The following is a 21,018-nucleotide window of genomic DNA, read 5'->3' as shown; positions in this document are numbered from 1 at the left end:
ATTGGTAACTTCCATCTACCCTTTACTTTGGATCTCTGCCTCTTGATGCTGCCAAAGAGCAGTTTAATCCAAGCCGTTATTCCAAAGCTCTTCAGCTTGATGACAAGATAAAGGACTTTGACACAGTGACTTCTGCTGACATGACAGACTTTTTCTTTTCCTTGCTCTCCTCTTCCCTGAGTTGAAGAGTTGAATCCTGGGTCAGCAGCTTTCAGCAGAACCCAGACTACAATTCCAGATGGTGAAGTAGGACCAGATCTCAGCTCATCAATTTAATGAGAACTGCCTCTGCTTAGCCATGTCCTGCTCCTTGGCTAATGCTTCCGGCTACACCGAGGCCTAAACGTTTGACAAATAAAGACGGATTTCGGTTAATTGGTCAAGGGACGGCCTTCGTGTATGAAACTGGCAGCGAAATATGATGCAGATCCAGCAGTGTTCGTGACCTCTTGAAAGCTTCTGAGATCATAGTGACTAAATGTCGCCTTTTCAGACTCATTTAAAGCCATTTGTGATGAACAAAATGGGGGGAGACTGAAGTGGAGGAAGTGATTGTTTATGCGTAATGAAATACATTATTCATTATGTGATAGTCTAAATGACTTTAGATTTTTTTTCTGTTCCTCATAGTGTAAAGTTTATAGCAACAGTCGCCTCTTAGATTTGCAATATAGTGTTGTCTGGTAATGTTTGTGTGCAACTGTTGCTATGAAAGCAAAACGGATGGCAAGAGAAACAAAAGATAACCTTTAAAGCGTTCATACATCAAAACAAAAGAAACTTTCAAGGACGCTAACAGCTGCCCCTGTGATAAAATATTTTAGGTTTTATTTTAGGCTGTTTTTTAATCAAACTGTATTTTATATTTATTGATATTCAGAAGAAAGGTTGCTGCCTTAAATTCCCATTATTTGGTTGCAATAATCGCCATTTCAAACTGAAGAAACCTGCGCGATTCATTAACAGAAACCTGAACGAGTCCTTTTTTGAGCTGATTCTTTTCTATGAACATGTTCAATCTGTTCACAAATAGATCTGAATGATTCATTCCCGAAATGGAGGCTGCAGCTATTCTCGAGTCAAAACTCATTGATTCAGTGTTACCTGGAGAGTCAACTCAACTAACTAGTCCTGTCTGACTCAAAATGGAACATAAACCGGAAGAAATTTCGTCCTCAGGATTCGAGTTTATTGAACCGATTGCGCGAGAAGTAAATTACTAGTGCTCAAACCTCTATAAGTTTTATTCTGTCTGTGTCTCTCCAAATATGTATTTTGAGCAGTATAAAATTGCAAAATAATAAAAGACGTGACATCGCTTTGTAATACATTTCCTACTATTAGTCTATTATTTAAGTAGGCCTAGCATAAATTAAAATTAAGCTTTTTTACTTGTAGCCTACTTAAATAAAACGTAGCCTATACTTTCACTGGAGTATGCCTAATAATTCACATTAGGGTACTTTAACGTTAAATGTTTAATTATCACCCCAACGTATTCCCTAGTTCTTCTACAGATAAATGCACTGATAGCCAGTATTTTACAATAATTATCCATACTTCTATTAATACATCATGATATTGCTTCATCTTGGACCATAAAAGCGTCTGGATGTCGGGCGTGTGTTGTGTCACACCATATTTTTTCGAACCACTGTGGAACTAAAATCTTCGTCACTGTCTATTATTGTTGTTGCAAGTATTCTACAAATGGTTATGAATGTCCATGGGCCCTGCTTAAAAGTTAAAGCTAAAAATTGACTAAGTGCTAACAATATAATACAGGATTCGTTTGTTTTCACATCTCCGACCTGAAGGCATGAGGACTTCCAGATGAGGTCTATCTCAGGCTGGAGATGTGGACTCCAGTAATATTACTCTCTTCAGACAGTGAGCCAGAGGTTAAGCAGGAACTCAGCCCATGCTGAGGGAGTGTGTGTAGGGGTGTGTAAGTCCTCTCTTCCTCACGGTAGATTGTGCAGTGTTATAATTGACTCATCCCTCCTCATGTCCTCATCGCAACATCGCATATTTTTCATCGGCCTTTCATCGTTCTGCACTTGATGGTCGCCAAATGTAAGACAAAAGCGTTTCATCAGTACATTTGTACATGCGCTTTAACTGACGTTGCCTGCGTGGAATTTCTTTCTGATTCGATAAATCAAACGCGCTTCATTGCTTTGCATAACGACCGACGGATTAAATTTAAAATGTGATATTCTAACTTAAGAAAAAAATTGGAATAAAACGAACGTTTGTATTTGACTGTTAAATTATTTAACAGTTCAAAAGTTCAAGTGAACGTGAGCACCTGCAGATAAGTTTCTCACTCGCTATAATGAGTTTTTTTTTTTTTAATTTAAACAAAAATCGCCCTGCACTTAAACACAGTTGTTATAGATCCTCAAGGTTAGCCTTATTTTTTCTGTCTAGCAGTGAGTTGAATCATCAGTAAGCAAGTAGCCTAGTTTCATTTAATTATGCAGCGCTTTCGGCTCATAAATATTAGGTAATGAGAAACATTATGAATAATAGAGCTTAATGAATAAATCAAAGAATACGTTAAAATAAAAAAACAACTATGAAATATTAATAATTGTAAAAAATAATAATTCGAAAGAAGAAATAAGACTATCTTTAGTCTATATCGTGGGACTATTTCCTTTACAGTTTGTCTTTTCATTCCATTAAGTTCATTTTAAAACTTGTATTTTTAAAAGAAAAAAAGTCAAGAGACGTTGCATAGGCTATTAGCCTATTGTCGATAAATTATGAGAGGAAAAAATACCAATAATTGATTGTGCATTTATTAGTAGTAGTATTATTATATTGCTATTTTATTATCCTCGTTTAAAAGTTTTAAATAGAAGATGCGGAGTCAGTGATCTATTTTAAGGTTTTTCGATCTGCCATAAATATAAAACAAAAACGTGACTAACAATAACACACAGTTTAATAATGAACAATTTCAGATCTCTTAAAGAATTTGTTTCAACAATCCACTTAGAAAATAATCTTAATAATTTTGCCTTTAATGCATGAATTTCTTACGGCCATAATGCTCCAAAACAGTTTAATGAAACGCCCTAAATTATAAAAGGGCAGCCGCATTTGTTTAATGCATATTATGCCGTCTGAACCAGAGTGAGAAGAAAAAAAAAAACATTAAGTTTGATGGATGTTAATGATAAAGCGCAAGCTTGCGCGCGGTCATTACGACGCTGTAAGGTCACGCGCCTCAAAATATAGTCTTGAAACAAAATTAAAGACTACATAACCGAAGCACAGGGTTAGAACGATAAATGAAACTAAAAGTCTGTCCTTTCACAAACCAATTCAAATTTTAAATTCCAATTCAAAACGGAATTTAAATTTATTTCCAAATAGCCACCTCAGACATTCCCTCAAATCTGCATAATATACACGCGCAGCCGAAGTCTGAAGTACATTTATTAACACCTCTGTTAAAATGTGTTTCAAAGCTCATAAAAAGCCAGTCTCTGAATCATTGTTATCCATCCACCCGACTCCCACAAACACACAAAGTTTATCGAGACTCCCAGCATGCTGTATGAGTACACAGGGAGGAGTATTGTACAGGGAGAAGTAAATGAATGAAGTGTTATGCTCATCTTTCCTCACCAGCCGTGGCTCCTCCTCCTCCTGACTCCTCAGAGCGTGAGCTCCTGGGCCTCCAAAGAAAACAGACACGCATGGAAGGAGGAACATCTCTTCTTCTCTCCTCACTCCATTCACAGAGCCTGCGAGAACTCGCCCCTGCTGGGACCTCCCGACCGAGCCCCCGTTTGCTTTCTCCCATTGTGACATGGGCTATTCCGATTGAAAACGAAAAGCGTTACACTTTTTTTCTGGCCGTGACCCAGCTTGACTCAGCGATGACACCTTGACTTTGGGATTTTAGCACCGAACTCAAACGTGTTTTGTAAGTATACAGCCAAAAATGGGTTCTGATGTCGTGACCTCAACACTCTTCTCCCTCCCGTGCCCCCGCTGCCCGGGGGGAACGGTAACTGCGCCCTGCCCGTGAGCAGCACCCCACAGTGGGCACCGATGCTGGACTTTCACACCGGTGCTCCCTACAGCTCGCTGGCCCAGCACTCCTTCATCAAGCAGGAGCCCAGCTGGGGCACAGCCGACCCCCATGAAGACCCTCACTGCGGGCTGAGCGCCTTCACCGTGCACTTCTCCGGACAGTTCACTGGCACTGGGGCCTGCAGGTACGGAGCCTTCGGGGCCCCTACACCCAGCCAGCCTCCACCCAGTCAGCCCAGGATGTTCAGCAATGGCCCTTACCTCTCCAACTGCATGGACAGCCAGCCCAGCTCCAGGAATCAGGGTGAGAAACTGCTTTATATGTCGCTGTTATTCTGTTCTTGCTTCTTTGTGACATTGCTTTGAAATGTTTGAATAAGATAAGCCACTGTTTATCAGTAAGTATACATTTTCATATATTTATTAAGGGCATCAAATTTTGATGGTACACTTTTAAAATTAAAGGTTCTTTATTGGTATTAATGGTTCATTAATGGAACTTTCCATTCCAAAAATGGTTCTTAATAATGAAAAAGGATTATTAAAATATTAATCACACTAAGAAAAACTGTAATTTTAAGAACTGTTCACTGAAAGGTTCTTTTTATTTTTTAGAGTGTATGGGGCCTATAAATGTACATCTTATTGTAATTTCAATTTTAGTTCAGTCATTCTGTTTAGATTTCATCACATTTAATTCAAGCTTAATAAAGCTTCAGCTTTGCTGTTGCACTTCTTAAAAAAAAAAAAAAAAAAAGTAAACTTTGGTTTCTGCTCTTTTTTTTTAGCTGTGATCACCTTAAATGTCATAACATGTTGAAACTGGACCATTTAAAGGACTCAGCTATTGGCCTAAAAGGCACTTTTAATAAATTAGATGAAATGTCAAAGTAGGACAACAGTCTTCAGAAATATTGATTACACAAAAACTTAAATTTGTTATTTTTTGTTCATTTTTAATTATTAATTATAAATATTGTTAGAATTTTTTTAAATTAATTTAATTATACAATTTTTTTTTTAACATTAAAATGCATTTGTATTAGCAAATAAGACTTTCAGCGGGTAGTCATTATTTTAAACTCTCATTTATTGACAGTTAAAAAGAATACAGTTTATCATGAGTGTGAGTATTTTATTGTGTAGTTTGCTTGTATGAACTTGTTTAAGTAAATGAGTAAATGAATTTCTGTTATTTATCCATCATCAGGGCCATCGGCTCACACATATTTGTCTGCCTTGAGTAATTACATATCTCAGTGCTCCTGTATTTGGCAAAACAGTTCCCAGTTATTTTACAGATATGCTGCAAACAGCTCATCACACAGGCGTTAATGCATGTGACTCATAACTGTGTCAGTGTAAGAAACTTTAGGTTACTGGCTTGGGGTTTTCAACTTGTGAGATGATAAAGATTTTGCAGTCAGGCAAGAAAAATATTTTTTTCTTCCTTTTCATGATGACAAACTGCATCTTTTAAAATAAAGATGAAAAACTGCTAATATTATTCTATAAATTTTTTATTTTACGTAACTATTTGAATGCAAGTCGTCATTCAGTAATCATATTGTTGGAGACTGTATTTAAGTAATTAACAGATTAAAAAAAAATTAAATTTAAATTAAAATTTAAAAAAAAGAGTAAATTTAATGATTTTGCACAGTCTTCCAAAATATGTTCTGAAATTATATTTGACTGGAAAAGATACTATAAATAAGAACAGATAATAGATACACACAGCGAGAAAAGTAAAAGAAATGTTTTATTCTTATTGACGATACGTTGTTTGGACACCTGCATTATTATTTAAATAAAATTCATATTTGATTTTCTATGCATTTTATGATTTTAGATACATGGATAAAATTTCTCCTTTTATTCATCAATAAACAACTTTAAAAATTACTACATATTTTGCAGTCCTTCTAACAATTTTAACCCACATTGCTACTCCAATACTTGCTATTTGGTATGAATACATTTTTTTAGGGCATAATTAAAAAAAAAAATTCAAATTAATATTTTGTAACTTTTAGCCCTCCTCTGTTAATAGTAATAAAATAAGATAATCAATAATAATAAATAACATCTTCAGTGGTTGAGTTAACCTAGACGTATGAGAATTTTTTAAAAACACCATCACTCCCTAAGACATCTGATACTCGTTTAGTTCTACATTGCATTTTGGAAATATAAAGTTACAATTAATTGTGGGTACTGCCACTCTTGGCAATATCAGGCCACACTTCCAGCTCTTCACTGACTCCCAGGTTAAAACTCTTGCTGAGAGCTGGTAGGGTGGAAGAGAAATGGTCATCTTTAATGAGTTTTTCTCTGTCCGAGGTGAAAGTGGTTGGCTTGTAATTAATGAAGATGGTGGTGGGAGACCGTGATTTATGATGTTACGTCTGACCTGGGGTTACGCCGAGGCATGATTCACCCCCTAAACCTGGTGTCGGCTCTCGGCTACACCGTCCTGCCGGCGTTTGTTTTCCTCGCACAGCTTGTCCGCTCACCCCCGCTGGGGAACGGAGGGCTGATTAGGATCCAAGGAAGAATATTCCTATTATCTGGAGAATACCTGTGTTTTGCTGTCTATTAACAGCTAATACAGATTTGCTGATGATGTTTTTATTTCTGGCACACATAAATGGGATGTTTCATCTCATTTAAAACATAAATGCTTTTTAAAAAAAATGCATTTTATATATAGATAGATAGATAGATAGATAGATAGATAGATAGATAGATAGATAGACTTAATTTATACTAACTGAAAATATTTGAATTAAGAGTAAGAGTAATTAAGCCATTTCTAAAAATTTCTAAAATAAAAATGGTATAAGATATATAGTTAAAAGTTTTTTGATATATATTTTAAAATATATAAGTTAAATATTTCTAAAATATTTTATTTATATTTCTCAAATGAAAATATTGTATTTGTTTATGGAACAATTAGGCAATTCTACAATTTCTAAAACACAAATGATGCAAAATTTATATTTAACAACATGTATAACATATTTAACACACACATACAGTATATAAATTATATATATCTTTACAATATTTCTGACTTCATTCATATCTGTCACAGGTTACGGCACAGTTTCTTTTGATGGAGCAACAAACTACGGACACACACCTTCCCACCACACCTCGCAGTTTCCCAACCACTCCTTCAAACACGAGGACCCCATCACGCAGCAAAGCAACATGGGTAAACACACACACCATGCACTAAATTACATTTTATAGTGTTTGCACAAACGCACATATTGGAGGAGATTCTAATCTGCAAACACTTTCTGCATGTTTGAGATCTGGCCCTTGCTCTTTGCACTCACAGAGCGATCTCTGTAATGTCATTCAGGGGGCAAGTTGCACAAAACGTCCCATTGCTGAACAGTAAATCAGCCTAAACTTTTTTTTTCTCCCCATAGTCCTCTCTGCTCTTACGCATGTCATAATGTTAAACATCAGCAAACAGCTAACCGGACGATTTGGTGTTCACTGTCCTGCAGTAAATTCTGCTTGAGGTCTCCGCGCTTGTGGCAATGCAAGATGCCTTTCGGAATGTTTAGAACTACCATGGGACACATTCACAATACGGGGGCCGGATGAGCCAAAGCAGCGATTCCTCATTTGCACTTTGAAACGGAGAGCGAGAGGTCTGCGTGCTTTATGGCTTCAAAGAAAGTCAGCCTGTTGTTTTCATAACTGCTAAGTGTACTCGGCTGCGTCTCCATAACCCTCCCTCACGCTCATATTCCCTTTGTAAGATGGACTACGCCACACATGCTCGATCATGCGTTTCGCTGGAACAGCAAAGTTATGATACTCTGAGCATCCAGGCATGGATATTTTCCATCAGGGACTCAAGACAAACAGAGTGCACAAATGTTCATTCCTGTTAATTAAACTCTGTGGAGAATTATTAAAAACAAAATTTATTAAAACACAATCACACAATGTGGTTAACCAAAGAGTGATAGAGGTGAAATATTAGAATTTTTTTTTTTTTTTTTTTTCTTCAAAACATTTTTTTCTTTACCTTTTGCATAGGTATTAAACCAAGTCATGTTTATTTAAAATAATTTATTTATATATTAATTTATAATTTATTTATTTAAAACAAAGTTCTGCACAACTTAGAATAAAACTTTAACAACATATATATTATATATATAACACAAAAACCATTAAAGACACATAGATAATTATTAAAAGTAAATATTTATCTTTTTATATTTTTTATCATTTAATATTTTTAATATCTGATAATATATATATTTTTTACAATATGTGTATAATGTTTATATTAATACTCAAGTAAATTTAACACCATGACAAGAAAATAGGAAAAATATTACATCCAAAAAGACCATTAAATAATACACATAAGGTAATCAAAAATATCTATTTTTGTGTTTTTAACTTTTTATAATTTTTTACAATATTTATGTTTATATTAATACTCAGATAAATTTAAAACATGACAATAAGATAGATATAAAACCCAAAAAGACCATTAAATAATACACAAGAGAAATATTAAAATATACAATATATTAATATTTATTTTTGAATTTTTAACTTACAATAATTTTTTACAATATGCATGTTTGAGTTATTTGTTTAATAATAATAGTAATAATTATAATATTACTAATAATATTATTAATTATAATTAATTTGTAACTAATTAGTAAATAATAATAACAACAAATAGCATTATTTAAAAACAATTATATTATTAAAAAAAATAAATAAAAAAAAAAACATAACAGCAAATAAAAAAAAAATAATATAAACAATGCATAAATTATATATATATATATATATATATATATATATATATATATATATAATATTGTATATATATAATTTTTGGCCAATACAAAGATAATGTAGATGCCCGGGTATAAGATCTTAGCGATTAAATCAATGCCAGAAATAATTGCTATCAAAGGCTTTTCATTTATATTTCTGTTGTATTTCAGGTGACCAGCAGTATCCTGTTCCTCCTCCGGTATACGGCTGCCACACTCCCTCTGACAGCTGTACAGGAAGTCAGGCTCTGCTCCTGAGGAACCCGTACAACAGGTACAGCTCCAGTCCTATCATCACAAGTAACATCGAGGCCTTCTGAAACATGTTCTGTACACATCTGACTCCTCTCTCACTCTCTCTCTATACAAGACATGCAGATCAGAAGTTTCTTAAATGCTTCCTTAACCGAAAAACAGACTTCACAAAATGTAATATGTATCCAAAAAGATATGAAGGAATGAGATATGAAATGAGAAAGTCATGCACATGGCCACCGAATTCTTTAAAATTGTCCAGACAGTACAACTGATAGTTGTCAGGACACACGGGGTGCAGGAAGTTCAAATCCAATTCTGTTCAATAACCAGGCCTGTGCAACAATTAGAGACACGTCAAAATCTGTTATTATGGCAGCTCCAAAAAGTCACGCTGCCTCTGAGCACGTAGAGGAAATGCGAAAGTTAGGTAACAAGAGGAGGAAAAGGAGGCACAGGATGTTCGAATAAAGTTCGGGTACTTAAAAAAAAAAATGCATTTAAAATATACACTACCATTTAAAAGTTTAGATTTTATAATTTTTTTTTTAAAGAGCTGCTTATCAAGGCTGCATTTATTTGACCAAATACACAGTAAAAACAGCAATACTGCGAAATATTATTATAATTTAGAATAACCGTTTTCTATTTTAATATATTTTAAAATTGAATTTATTCCTGCGATGCAAAGCTGAATTTTCAGCATGATTACTCCAGTCTTTATTGTCACGTGATCCTTCAGATTTGCTGGTTAAGAAACTTGCATTATTATTAATGTTTGAAATATTTTTTTAAGATTCTTTGATGAATAGTGATAATGATGAAAAGTTCAAAAGAACAGCATTTATCTGAAATGGAAATCTTTTGTAACATTATAAATGTATTTACTGTCACTTCTGAATCTGTTTTCAAAAAGACAAATGAAAAACCAAATCCTACTGACCCCAAACTTCTATACAGTAATGTTATCTCTAATGCTCTAATAATTAAAAAAATTCCAGATTTCATCAATATAAAATACAAGTGTGTCAGGGGTTAAGATGCAAACTGGTATATTTCATTTAACAGCATACTGCCAAATCAAAGCTGGGTTCTGTCAAACGTGCTTAATAAAGGTCAAGTGCTGAACAGCATTGTGTACTACGCCAAGACAAACGGTTTAATCCAGCACTCGGTTGCACTTTCAGACCAGCTCGGAATTCTTTCATTCTGATAAGCGCTTAACTGTTCTCGGTGGAATTCCCTTCGCAACTTCGGCTAACAGCGCGAGTACTACAGCCCCGAAATGATCTCACATTCCTCGGATGTTTTCGCCATGTTGTTTTTCCAGTGCAGAGGGAACATAAAGATTCAAAATAACAGAATTGGGATGATAAGAGGACTTTGACTCGGGTCAAACTGCAGCTTCTCGGCGCTGTAATAAACAGTCTCCTATCAGGCTGTGAATCCTCAAATCAGACTGCAGTGCTGCTTTTCAAATCAAACGCCTGGTACCTACAGCCCTGTATTTACACAGGCCTCCGGTTAAAGCAGTTTTTAGGTAGCACAAGTTGGCTGGAATAAAAACATGTCCAGATTTTCAAAGTAAAATGAGGTTGTTGCTAATCTCAAAAGCAGATGCAGTGTATGAAAATGTAAACTGTTCCCAATCTACAGGCTTCCTGCATCTGCGTCTGGTGTGTCAAAAATGAAAAACAAAGATCCAGACCATGTTCACAGAGCAAAGCTGAACGGGGGAGCTTACCAGATCATATTTTATATCTCTGAACAAACAATTAAATACAAGGTTCATTTTATATAAGCACTGACATTAATTCTTCTGTGTATTATTTGAGCTGCAAAGCTGTGTAAATCAATCCGTGCTGTCTTTTTAAGGTTTAATTGTAAGGCAATGAATCATAAAATTGGATAGAACTTTACAAAGAAAAGATTAGTAAGCAATTTTTGCATGATGCATACATAAATCATATTAACACATAGTGTTTATACTGTACTGTACATCTTGTGGCTTTACTTTTGAAACTGTGAGCATTTTAAAGTTTAAGGTTTGCCTTAGTAATAGTAATTTACCTATAATATTTTTAAAGTTTGGATTGATTTAAGCATTACATTGTCATGCCAATGGATTGTAAAATTGAATATAGCTTAAAAAATTGCTTTCTAACCTGTGGCTATACTTTTAAAACTCTGAAAATTTTTACATTTATGGTTTGGTTTTATTATGTTTTGCTCTGTTTAAAGGACTATACCAGGTTCTTTTTATAAAAGCACTGACATTAATTCTTCTGTTAAAACCAGTGTATTATTTGAAATGCAGAGCCGTATAAATAATCATTTTTATAGTCATTTTAAGGTTTTATGGTTTAGGTGTTATATAGTTGCAATGGCAATGAATAGTAAAATTGGATATAACTTTACACCGTAAAGATAATACAAAGTCAGCACAGTAAAATTAGCAATTTTTGCAGAATGAAATCATGTTAATGCAAGAAAAATAATTTAAAATGTATTTTTGTGGTAACTAACATAATGCCATAAATACTGTTGATAATAACTTGTCTTTTTTAATGCATTAAAAATGCTTACCCAGGTTGCATCTATATAACGTAAGATACAGTAAAAACAGTAATGTTGTGAAATATTATTATAATTTGGAATAACTGTTTTCTATTTTAATATAGGATAAAATTGTAATTTATTCCTGTAATGTAAAGCTGAATTTTCAGCATCATTACTCCAGTCTTCAGTGTCACATGATCCTTCAGAAATTATTCCAATGTGCTGACTTGCTGCTTAAGAAAATTGTATTATTATTAATATTTAAAAGAGTTTAAGATTCATTGATAAACAGAAAGTTAAAAAACAACATTTATTTGAAACAAAAATATTTTGTATCATTATAAATGTCTTTACTGTCACTTTTGATAAATGTAATGCATCCATGTTGAATAAAAATATTAATCACTTTAAAAAAAAATTAAATCTATTTTACCACAAAAAAAAAAAGAAGTATTTTTGTGGTAACCAACATCGTCACAAATACTAATGATTGACGTGCAGAAATGCACCATTAATTCTATTAAAAAAAAATTCAAATTAAATTTATACTTCCCAACACAACTAAACAAAGTTATCATCATAGAAATAGTCCTGAAACATTTGTAACACAAAAGTGTCAAATTTGTTTCTTCAGCCAGTATTTTCTCAAAACAAACCGATGCTGAAACACTGTTGTTTCTTCGTCAGTGAAGCAAGCGCAGTACCAGGTACCAGTTCACACCGTCGTATACTGTTGCCTGTCTATGATGAAACACTATGATGTCAGAGTTGCTGTAGATAAATCCAAACTATGTGTTTGGGTGAGCACCTGGCAGGGTGACTAATGGTCCTACAGACAAGCTTTTAATAACATATGGCAGGTTTTTGGTCAGAGGGATGGCCTGATTAACTGATCACCCCTAGTGTGGGTAACCTCCTTTTTTTTTCTTTTTTTTTGCACATATGACACATTCATTCACTGTTACCTAGGATGCCTTTGTCAAAAGGGCTATTTTTCATTCACACATTCTTTACATCTAACAGTGGTTGCTGTTTTTTTAAGATTAAGAGTGCTTGTAGTATAGGAAAATACTGTATATGTATATTTTCATAAATAATATTTCTGTTGTTTTCAATCCCAGCAGCGATAATTTATATCAAATGGCAGCATCACAGTTGGAATGCATGGCTTGGAATCCTGTCAACCCTCTGGCATCCACTATAAAGAGGTAGGTCGACGCGACCCGCTCCTGTCATGTAGGAAATTCTTCTGTGATTTGAATAAGCACACATTTGTTTCAGCTAAGAGAAGAGAAGGAGCATGAACAGTAGTTCTAAAAATCATTCTCAATATTAAAGAATAGCAGAGTCCACACCACAGCTATAATGATAAAGGCACAGAGAAACAATGTCGTTGGAATCACTTTCAAAGGACTCTGATTCCTGAAAAAATTAGTCGTTTTTTTTTTGCAAATCAAAAAGATATAGCGCAAACACGGTCCTAAAATTCTAGTTTTCTCATAAGATCCGGTTGCGGTTGAGCACTTTTCGGCGAAATCAACCTGCAGATGTTCTTATAGTCGTGTCTGCATATTTAATATTGAAAAACTAAATTGGGCTAGTTTCACATGATCTAAAAATCTATTCTCTACAACTTTCTTCATCTTTCTGTTTGCGCTGGAGAGTTGAGTGTGCACATCCAGAATAAGCCTCTGTTTTGTCTGGCTAGAGAACGATATCCTGCCATATATTTCTGCCAGTGGCACCTCAGCCTTGACCAGGCCGAGCGCTGGCCCGCCGGGAGGAAGGGAGCCACGCAGGGGGGAGGTGGAAGTGCATCAGTGCACAATGGGACAGCCTCTACTCCCCCTGGGACCCGAGCGAGAATCCGCAGTCACGTTCGGCCAGGCGGGGAGGAGGCTGTGACCTCTCCCCAGCCTCTCTGAAAGAGTCTGAGGAGCTCTGGGTGACAGAATGATTCATATGCTGATAAATGAGAGGGACGGGGCTGGTTTCAGTTGAGGAAAAATCAGACACGCTGATCGATCTCAAGGGGGCTGCCATGGAAGCGTTGCTGTGGCTCCTCAAGACAAACTTAATCATTCCTATACACGTCCAACTATAGCTCTTCACATACCTCCAAATCCCATGCTTGTCGCAAGCCCAAGGTGGTTCGGCTTGGGTGAATGAATGAACTGTGAGAAGATTTACTGCAGGATGCTGTTTTGGACTGTCTTTTCTGTCTGGCTGGTCAGACAAAGAGAACTTTATACCTCATGAACCTAAATTCATGAAATTTTGGGAAAGATCTGCACAGTAATGAAAAACAGTTTCCAAAATGTGTGGTCTTTTCTCCAAAGCAGAGAAACATGGTGTAGAATTGTCCTGAGCAGCATGTATTTAAAGCGTGACGTAAAAAGCCGTACCGCTGAGGTTCAGGCAGAAGTTCAACAGTGAGCAAGACCATACATTCCCCATTCATCTCTCTGACTGGCCCTACCTCAAATGTTTATGGCAAAAATATTGCTCTTTGAAACGGAGCAATTTGCCCCAATGTCAAGATGAGTTACAAAGACATGACTCTGTGTATTTTATGGCTAGCAATGCCCTCTGTGTGTCATCCAAACTTTGTGAAATAATGCATGTAGAGGTTAAGAAAGGACTGTATCTGCTGTCGCGCATAATTGCGAAAGTTATGAAGTAGAATTACATTTTGTGAAAAGTTGCTTTAGCGTGGAGCAATTGTTGATGTTTTACATGCATCAACAGACATGTTTTCTTCTAGTTATAGTACCATATCAGTGCAATCAAATTTAAAACTAAAAGTTTGTTCATTAAATATATATTAAATTTGAACATTTTTAACATTATGAAAAAGCTAATAATTTTGTTAATCGTTTTTTTTTTTTTTTTTTGAGTAAAATATCTGATACAATGACTTGTTTTTAATATACACTACAGTATGTTAAAATGTTGGCGTTGCTTTTAAATAATTTTGAAATACGTCTCTATGCTCTCAAAGGCTGCATTTATTTGTTGAAAATACTGTTAAAACAGTAACACTGTGAAATATTATTACAGTTTAAAATGACTTGTCTGTTTTAATATATATATATATATATATATATATATATATATATATATATATATAAAAAAATTATTCAGCATCATAAAAAAAAAACAATTTATACTTATAGCTAGAAAAATTAATTGCATTTCCTTTCTTTATTTTTGTGAAAAAGCTTACTTTATTCCATCTGATCACATTAACCAACTATTCTCCTGTGTAATCACAAACAGCCATGCAGGAGGCTATGAGAGTGACCCCAGCACACCCATGGTCTACAGCTGCAGCAGGCAGTACCGCATCCACACCCACGGCGTCTTCAGAGGCCTTCAGGTCAGTATCTCTTGCTCACGGCTCATCTGAGTTCACTCTCAGGACACACTAAGATTCTTTGTCCTCTTGGGATGTACTCACATCGGGCCAAGGTCGGGCCACGGCGTACAAAGATACACTGACAAACACCTCACACACAACCCTTATTCAAAAGGTTTATTATACAACTTGCTAAAATGATATATAATCCAAAAAGAAATGAAAAACCCGAGATTTACAAGTGTGACATAGTGCCTTAAATAACTAATAAAAAAAAGAGACAAATGTAATTTAAAAAGAAGGTGCTGAAGAAAACCATCTGACGCAATGAGAACGCTATGCGAGAGGAAGCAGGCTCCTGCCAGAATAGTTGAGAGATTTGAAAGGCATTTCAGGATAAAAAGTGAAGAGGAATCACTTAAAAAAGTCCATTAGCCGTAAAGCTGCAGTTTCCAGTTGCCTGCTGCTCATGCATATAAATCATTAGCTCTTAATTAATGTCTGTCACCGGCCTTAAAGCTGTAAAAGAAGAGATACTCCAGAGCTGCTCTTGCTTAAAATGGGATGCCTTTCTTCACTTCTCTGTTTATTCTTCCCTCTTCATTGTATAAATGCATGATGGGCAACTTAGAATGACTTGTCAACTTGCAGTATAGATAGATAGATAGATAGATAGATAGATAGATAGAATGTCAGGTAGAAAAACAGCAAACAGACAGACAGTCTGATAGCTAGAACAATAGATATTATATGTACCAAAATGCATACAAAACATTAGTTAAAATTTATGGTTACAGACAACTAATCTGAACTTAACTGTCACAAACAAATCAAACGTAGCATGCTAGGCGCTGAGCTGTACTGCCTAGCCTGCTGTGTTATCATCCCCGTGGGGTCAATAAGTCTGGCACTACAGCCGTAGAACAGTTTCAGTAATTTACTTATCAATAACACTTAACACTCTTTCATTACCGTGCCAGCGTACGGAAACGCCATTATGCTAAGCGCTAGTTAATTAAGAGCAGATGGGCTTTAGCAGTGTGCAAATGAGGGAAACGGGAGGAACGGTGGGAGTGAAGCAGCGAAATAGGGTCTGCCTAACGTCCGTGACTAACCGTTCACAGTTAGAGCTCATATCAGTAGCATGGGGAAATCCGAATGATCATTTCACAGCTAATTCTTCAGTAATGAACCGATTGGACATGCTAATCATTAGCCGTTTTCCCCATGGGCGCTGGGTTTGGATGTCTTGTTCGCCAAGCAGCATTTGTTGTAGCATGAATTGAATGTTTTTGACTTTCTCACAGGATGTGCGAAGAGTACCGGGCATTACACCCGCCATTGTGCGTTCAGCCGAAACCAACGAAAAAAGGCCGTTCATGTGCGCCTACCCGGGCTGCAACAAAAGATACTTTAAACTATCTCACTTACAGATGCACAGCCGTAAACATACAGGTAAGACAACCCACAAATGTTAATAGATACCATTAGCACGAATGCTAAGATTAACTTTAACATGTTTGGTTGTATTAAACTCAAAGGGGAGAAACCCTATCAGTGTGACTTCACAGACTGTGGTCGCAGGTTCTCCAGATCAGACCAGCTAAAAAGACACCAGAGAAGACACACAGGTTTGCGCCTCTGTCCTTTATATTTTCCTCTCCTCCTGTTTTCCTGTAGTACTTCCTTGCTAGCATATTAAACTATTTGGCGAGGGAGATTTTCAGATGTAGGCCCCCTTGCAAAAAAGTAGTTTTCTTAATATTGTATTAAATGTGCACTTATAGTGTACTTCAAATGTCAAAAGTACCAGTTATTTTTTTTAAATACTGCACTTGCAGAAAAGATAATATTAGCTAAATAAAAGGTAATTTAAGTGGAGTACACTTTCTGAGCACGCTTAAAGGGATAGTTCATCCAAAAATAAAAATTACCCAATGATTTACTCACCCACAAGTCATCCTAGGTGTATATGTTTTTCTTCTTTCAGACGAATATTATCAGATTTATATTAAAAAATGTCTTGGCTCTTCCAAGCTTTATAATGGCAGTGAATGGGCGTCAAGATTTTGAAGCCCAAAAAATGCACCCATCCATCATAAAAACTGCTCCACACAGCACCTTCTAAAGTGAATCGATGCATTTGTGTAAGAAAAATATCCATATTAAAAATGTCGTACACACCTTCATGAGAGAATGGCATTTCAGTCGATGACGTAAGACGTAGGTGTAGCATAAACTCCGGTGAGAATATGCTAGTCTCTTGAGAACCAAGTTTTGTTTACAGCAAAGGAAAACCAGTCTCCTCTTGGCTTCTATCAAAATCCTCTGACATTTTTCTTTACAAATCCTCATTTTATGATGGATGGATGCACTGTTTTGGGTGTCAAAATCTTGAACCCCCATTCACTGCCATTATAAAGCTTTGAAGAGCCAGGACATTTTTTTTATTTTTTGTATTCATCTGAAAGAAGAAAACTTGATTTAGAATACCAAAAATTGTTGTAAAATTAAAATTTATGAGAACAACAACACCAATAACACCACTACAAAAAACATTTTTCTTCTAATACTAATAACTAACTAGTGTCAAATTAAAAGTTTTACTTAAAAGTACATTTTATTTACTTATATATAATATATATATATAAAGTACTTGATTATAATTTCAAACTGTAGAGTGTTATTCGAGATTACATTTAAAACAAACTTATTTTAAATGTACTAAACTGCAACATCATTAGAAATATACTTAAGTAGCCTACATGACATAGAAGTTTCAATAACAATTACACAAAAATGTGTTTTGGTTACCATAAATGCTTGTCAGTACATTCGGCAGCACACTTCAATCATATTTCAAAGACAATAGAAGATAATTATGACAATTATAAAATTGCATATAAAGATGCACTTAAGTGGGTCAAAAAAGTACACTTAAGTAACTAATTGCATTTAACATAAGATATAAAACATTTTCATTTAATTAATCAAAAATATGAAGTTAAGTGTCCGAAAACATTACATTCAGGTTGCACTTATGTATATTATTTTAAAGTATAATATTTTCGTAGTATGTACTCATTTTAAAAGTGTGCATTGTCTTTAAAAGGGGCCTAAAGACACTGCTATGCAAGTAGAATAACGCAAATTCTTCACATCTTCAACAAAAACTTTATAAAACAGTCTACAGTTGTCGACTTAAAGTTCACTTTCACTCTTGTTCCAAGTGTGTGTAAACACTTTTATGATTTCCTCAATCGTTTAGCGCAAGTGTTTGCCGATGTATTGCTAGGATTCTCTGTGGATGTTGGTCTCACATACTTAATATAAGAGTGTTTTTTCCCCCTTCTGACACATTTTGGCATGGCCTCTCTTCTGTAGCCTGTACTCGTCCTCTCCTTCTCTGTGTGTGTGTGTGTGACCACACTTGTGTGTTCCTGTGTGTGTGTAGGCGTTAAGCCATTCCAATGTGAAACCTGTCAGAGAAAGTTCTCACGGTCAGACCACCTTAAGACCCACACCCGGACACATACAGGTAAAACAAGTGCGTAAACCTTTTCATTTTTTCATGATTCGCTCCTCTCTTTCCACTCTTTGATGGATAATTGTACTTTAAGAGGTCACTTTCCTTTAACATTATGTTTTCAGTTTGTATTCGAAAGAGCACACTGAAAAATCATTTGACTGCAGTGGTTCTTAACTAGAGAGATAGTCTTTTTACTAATACTCACCATTTTCAACTTTTTGAATATTTTTAAATATTTTTTTTTCATTTTCCTGTTCTAGAGAAAAACACACAACTGTACTGTTCATAAATAAAGTGGCCTAATTAATGTAATGCAAAAACAAAGATGAAAAATTTGTGACCATATAGATCATAAAACAATTTAATATAATCTATAAATATAACAGATGAATAAAACAAAGAAATATAGTAGATATATAGTAGACACAAAACAAGCTTTAAATAACAATAGTAATAATTCCTAATGCATGTTTTTAATGTTTTAGTCAAATGATACAGTGTTATTGTGTTAAAAAGCAGGAATCAAACAAGTTTTTACCATAAAAAGTAAACTAAAATGTCCTAAAAACAAGAATGAATTTCATTAGGATAAATAACTGCTTATGCACAATTATATGCTAAATTAATAAAACAATTAGATTTCTAAATGTCTTGATAATAATAAATTTCAATATTTTTTTCATGCTTTTGTGCATCTTATTTCAATAGTATTTACCAAGTGACATGAATTTCAGTCAATTTATGATAAAGACTGATTGAATGCACAGCCTTAAACCACCACACATAAATATATAGTTTTCAAAATGTTTTTCCCTTTAAAATTTGATTAATTATTTAAATGATAAAATTTTATTTAGTTTGATTTTATTATTACTGTTAGTTATTTTATTATTTGTTATCCTAAACACAATTATGTGGTTAATTCAGTATATTTTTCAACTAAATTTTTTGGGTTACGACCCACCAGTTGAGAACCACTGCTCCTAGGTGACCTCAATATAATTTAATAACGTAGATATTCCTAGATACTGCTCTTCAACTTTTATCTTCAATTCCATCCTAATGTCTATATCCTTTTTATCTCTCAGGTGAGAAGCCCTTCAACTGCAGATGGCCAAACTGTCAGAAGAAGTTCGCCAGGTCTGATGAGCTTGTCCGGCACCACAACATGCACCAGAGGAACCTGACGAAGCTACAGCTGGCCATCTGAGTCACGTCCCATTGGCAGTGGGTGCTGGTGCGGCCCCATCCCAAAGCATTAACTGCAGCTTTTTGAAGGAAAAGCAATAGTCTGTTTTCCTTTATAATAGTTCAAGTTATGGTTTGGAAATGGGAAACTGACAAGACAAGACAACACTGTCTTTATCTGTATGTGCGGCGCCCCCTAGAGGCAGCTCACAACAGGCCCTGATATAGGCCCATTAGAGGGCTTTAACATAAAAGCATGTTTCCACTGAGGAAACCTTATGTTTTTATTGAGATTTTGAGACTTGGGATGTGAAATATTATGTACCTAACAGTTAATGAAGTAGTTTTTAGAGTAATTTATTTTGTTTGTTGTAAATTAAAAAGTAACAGTTTTTTTCTTTCCTTGTAAAATCATCCAAACTACATCCGTCCTTGGCATGTTGTACAGTATCTGGAATTGTGAAACTCTCTCCACTGAAGTGCTCATCCATGCTGTTTGACCAGTTAATTTATAAGTAGGTCACACTGGTTATGTGGCTGAGTGGTTGTGGTTAAGTTGTAAATATTAGTTTCAATCCTCAGCCAACACCAAAAAATAAAAATCTAACAGGCAAAATTCTGTTCATGGGAAATGTGACTCTTATAACTATAAGTAATGGAAAGAAATGTGAAACGTATTTGGATGGACTTTTTTTTTTGTTTGTTTGTTTGATTTAAATGAGCTTTATTTGTATGTTTGTCATATATATCTGTTATTGACAGTCATTGTTTAAAAAAAAAATAATTAAACTCTCTGCATTAACTTGATGAAATGTGAAGCTCCAATTCTGCTCCAAATTAGATTTTCAAAGGGATACTCTGGCCCAAAATGAAAATTTTGTCATTAATCACTTACCCCCATGTCATTCCAAACCCGTAAAAGCTCTTCTTTGGAAATATCTATGAAAGCCATTGGGCCGTGACTGTCCCAAGACTGCAAGTAAAATTACTTACAGCATACGGTGATATGGCGAGACACAGAGGAGGGGGGGACTTGACACTGGAATTATTAAAAAAAAGTTGTTTTTTTGTTTTCTGCTTAAAAAAGTAATCCCGTCGCTTCATATAACAAAGAATGCACATCTGAGGCAGATGGAGTATTTGACGACGCTTTCATACCCTTTTAGGAGACACAATTTACTTGGCAGTCTATGGGGACAGTCACAGGCAAAGTTTTCAAAAATATTATTTACCGGGTTTGG

The 21,018-nt window shown here is 35.0% G+C and overlaps 1 protein-coding gene across 3 annotated transcripts; it reads left to right on the top strand.

Annotated features, from left to right (window-relative positions):
- Nucleotides 1-3,244: 3,244 nt before the first annotated feature.
- Nucleotides 3,245-20,642, top strand: wt1a (WT1 transcription factor a). Of its 3 annotated transcripts, none has more exons than XM_019101637.2 (9): nt 3,245-4,357; nt 7,154-7,276; nt 9,060-9,162; nt 12,824-12,910; nt 14,982-15,081; nt 16,368-16,515; nt 16,602-16,691; nt 18,515-18,598; nt 19,678-20,642. In XM_019101637.2, the coding sequence occupies exons 1-9, from the start codon at nt 4,072-4,074 to the stop codon at nt 19,797-19,799; spliced, it is 1,143 nt and encodes a 380-aa protein (XP_018957182.2). In that variant the 5' UTR covers nt 3,245-4,071; the 3' UTR covers nt 19,800-20,642. The 3 variants fall into 3 exon arrangements, with proteins under 3 accessions (XP_018957182.2, XP_018957181.2, XP_018957180.2); XM_019101636.2 differs by having other exon boundaries at nt 3,252-4,357; nt 12,827-12,910; nt 18,515-18,607; XM_019101635.2 differs by having other exon boundaries at nt 3,253-4,357; nt 18,515-18,607.
- Nucleotides 20,643-21,018: the final 376 nt, after the last annotated feature.

The sequence above is a fragment of the Cyprinus carpio genome, chromosome B25, assembly GCF_018340385.1.
Source record: "Cyprinus carpio isolate SPL01 chromosome B25, ASM1834038v1, whole genome shotgun sequence".
NCBI classification, from domain to species: Eukaryota; Metazoa; Chordata; class Actinopteri; order Cypriniformes; family Cyprinidae; genus Cyprinus; species Cyprinus carpio.
This window is presented reverse-complemented; position numbering and strand designations above follow the sequence as displayed.

Bases quoted from the DNA above. Each gene is read 5' to 3' on its own strand.
- wt1a (XM_019101635.2), top strand. From the start codon at position 4,072: ATGCTGGACTTTCACACCGGTGCTCCCTACAGCTCGCTGGCCCAGCAC. The intron at 9,163-12,823 runs GTACAGCTCCAG...TTTCAATCCCAG, and splicing joins CTGAGGAACCCGTACAACAG to CAGCGATAATTTATATCAAA. The intron at 12,911-14,981 runs GTAGGTCGACGC...AATCACAAACAG, and splicing joins CTGGCATCCACTATAAAGAG to CCATGCAGGAGGCTATGAGA.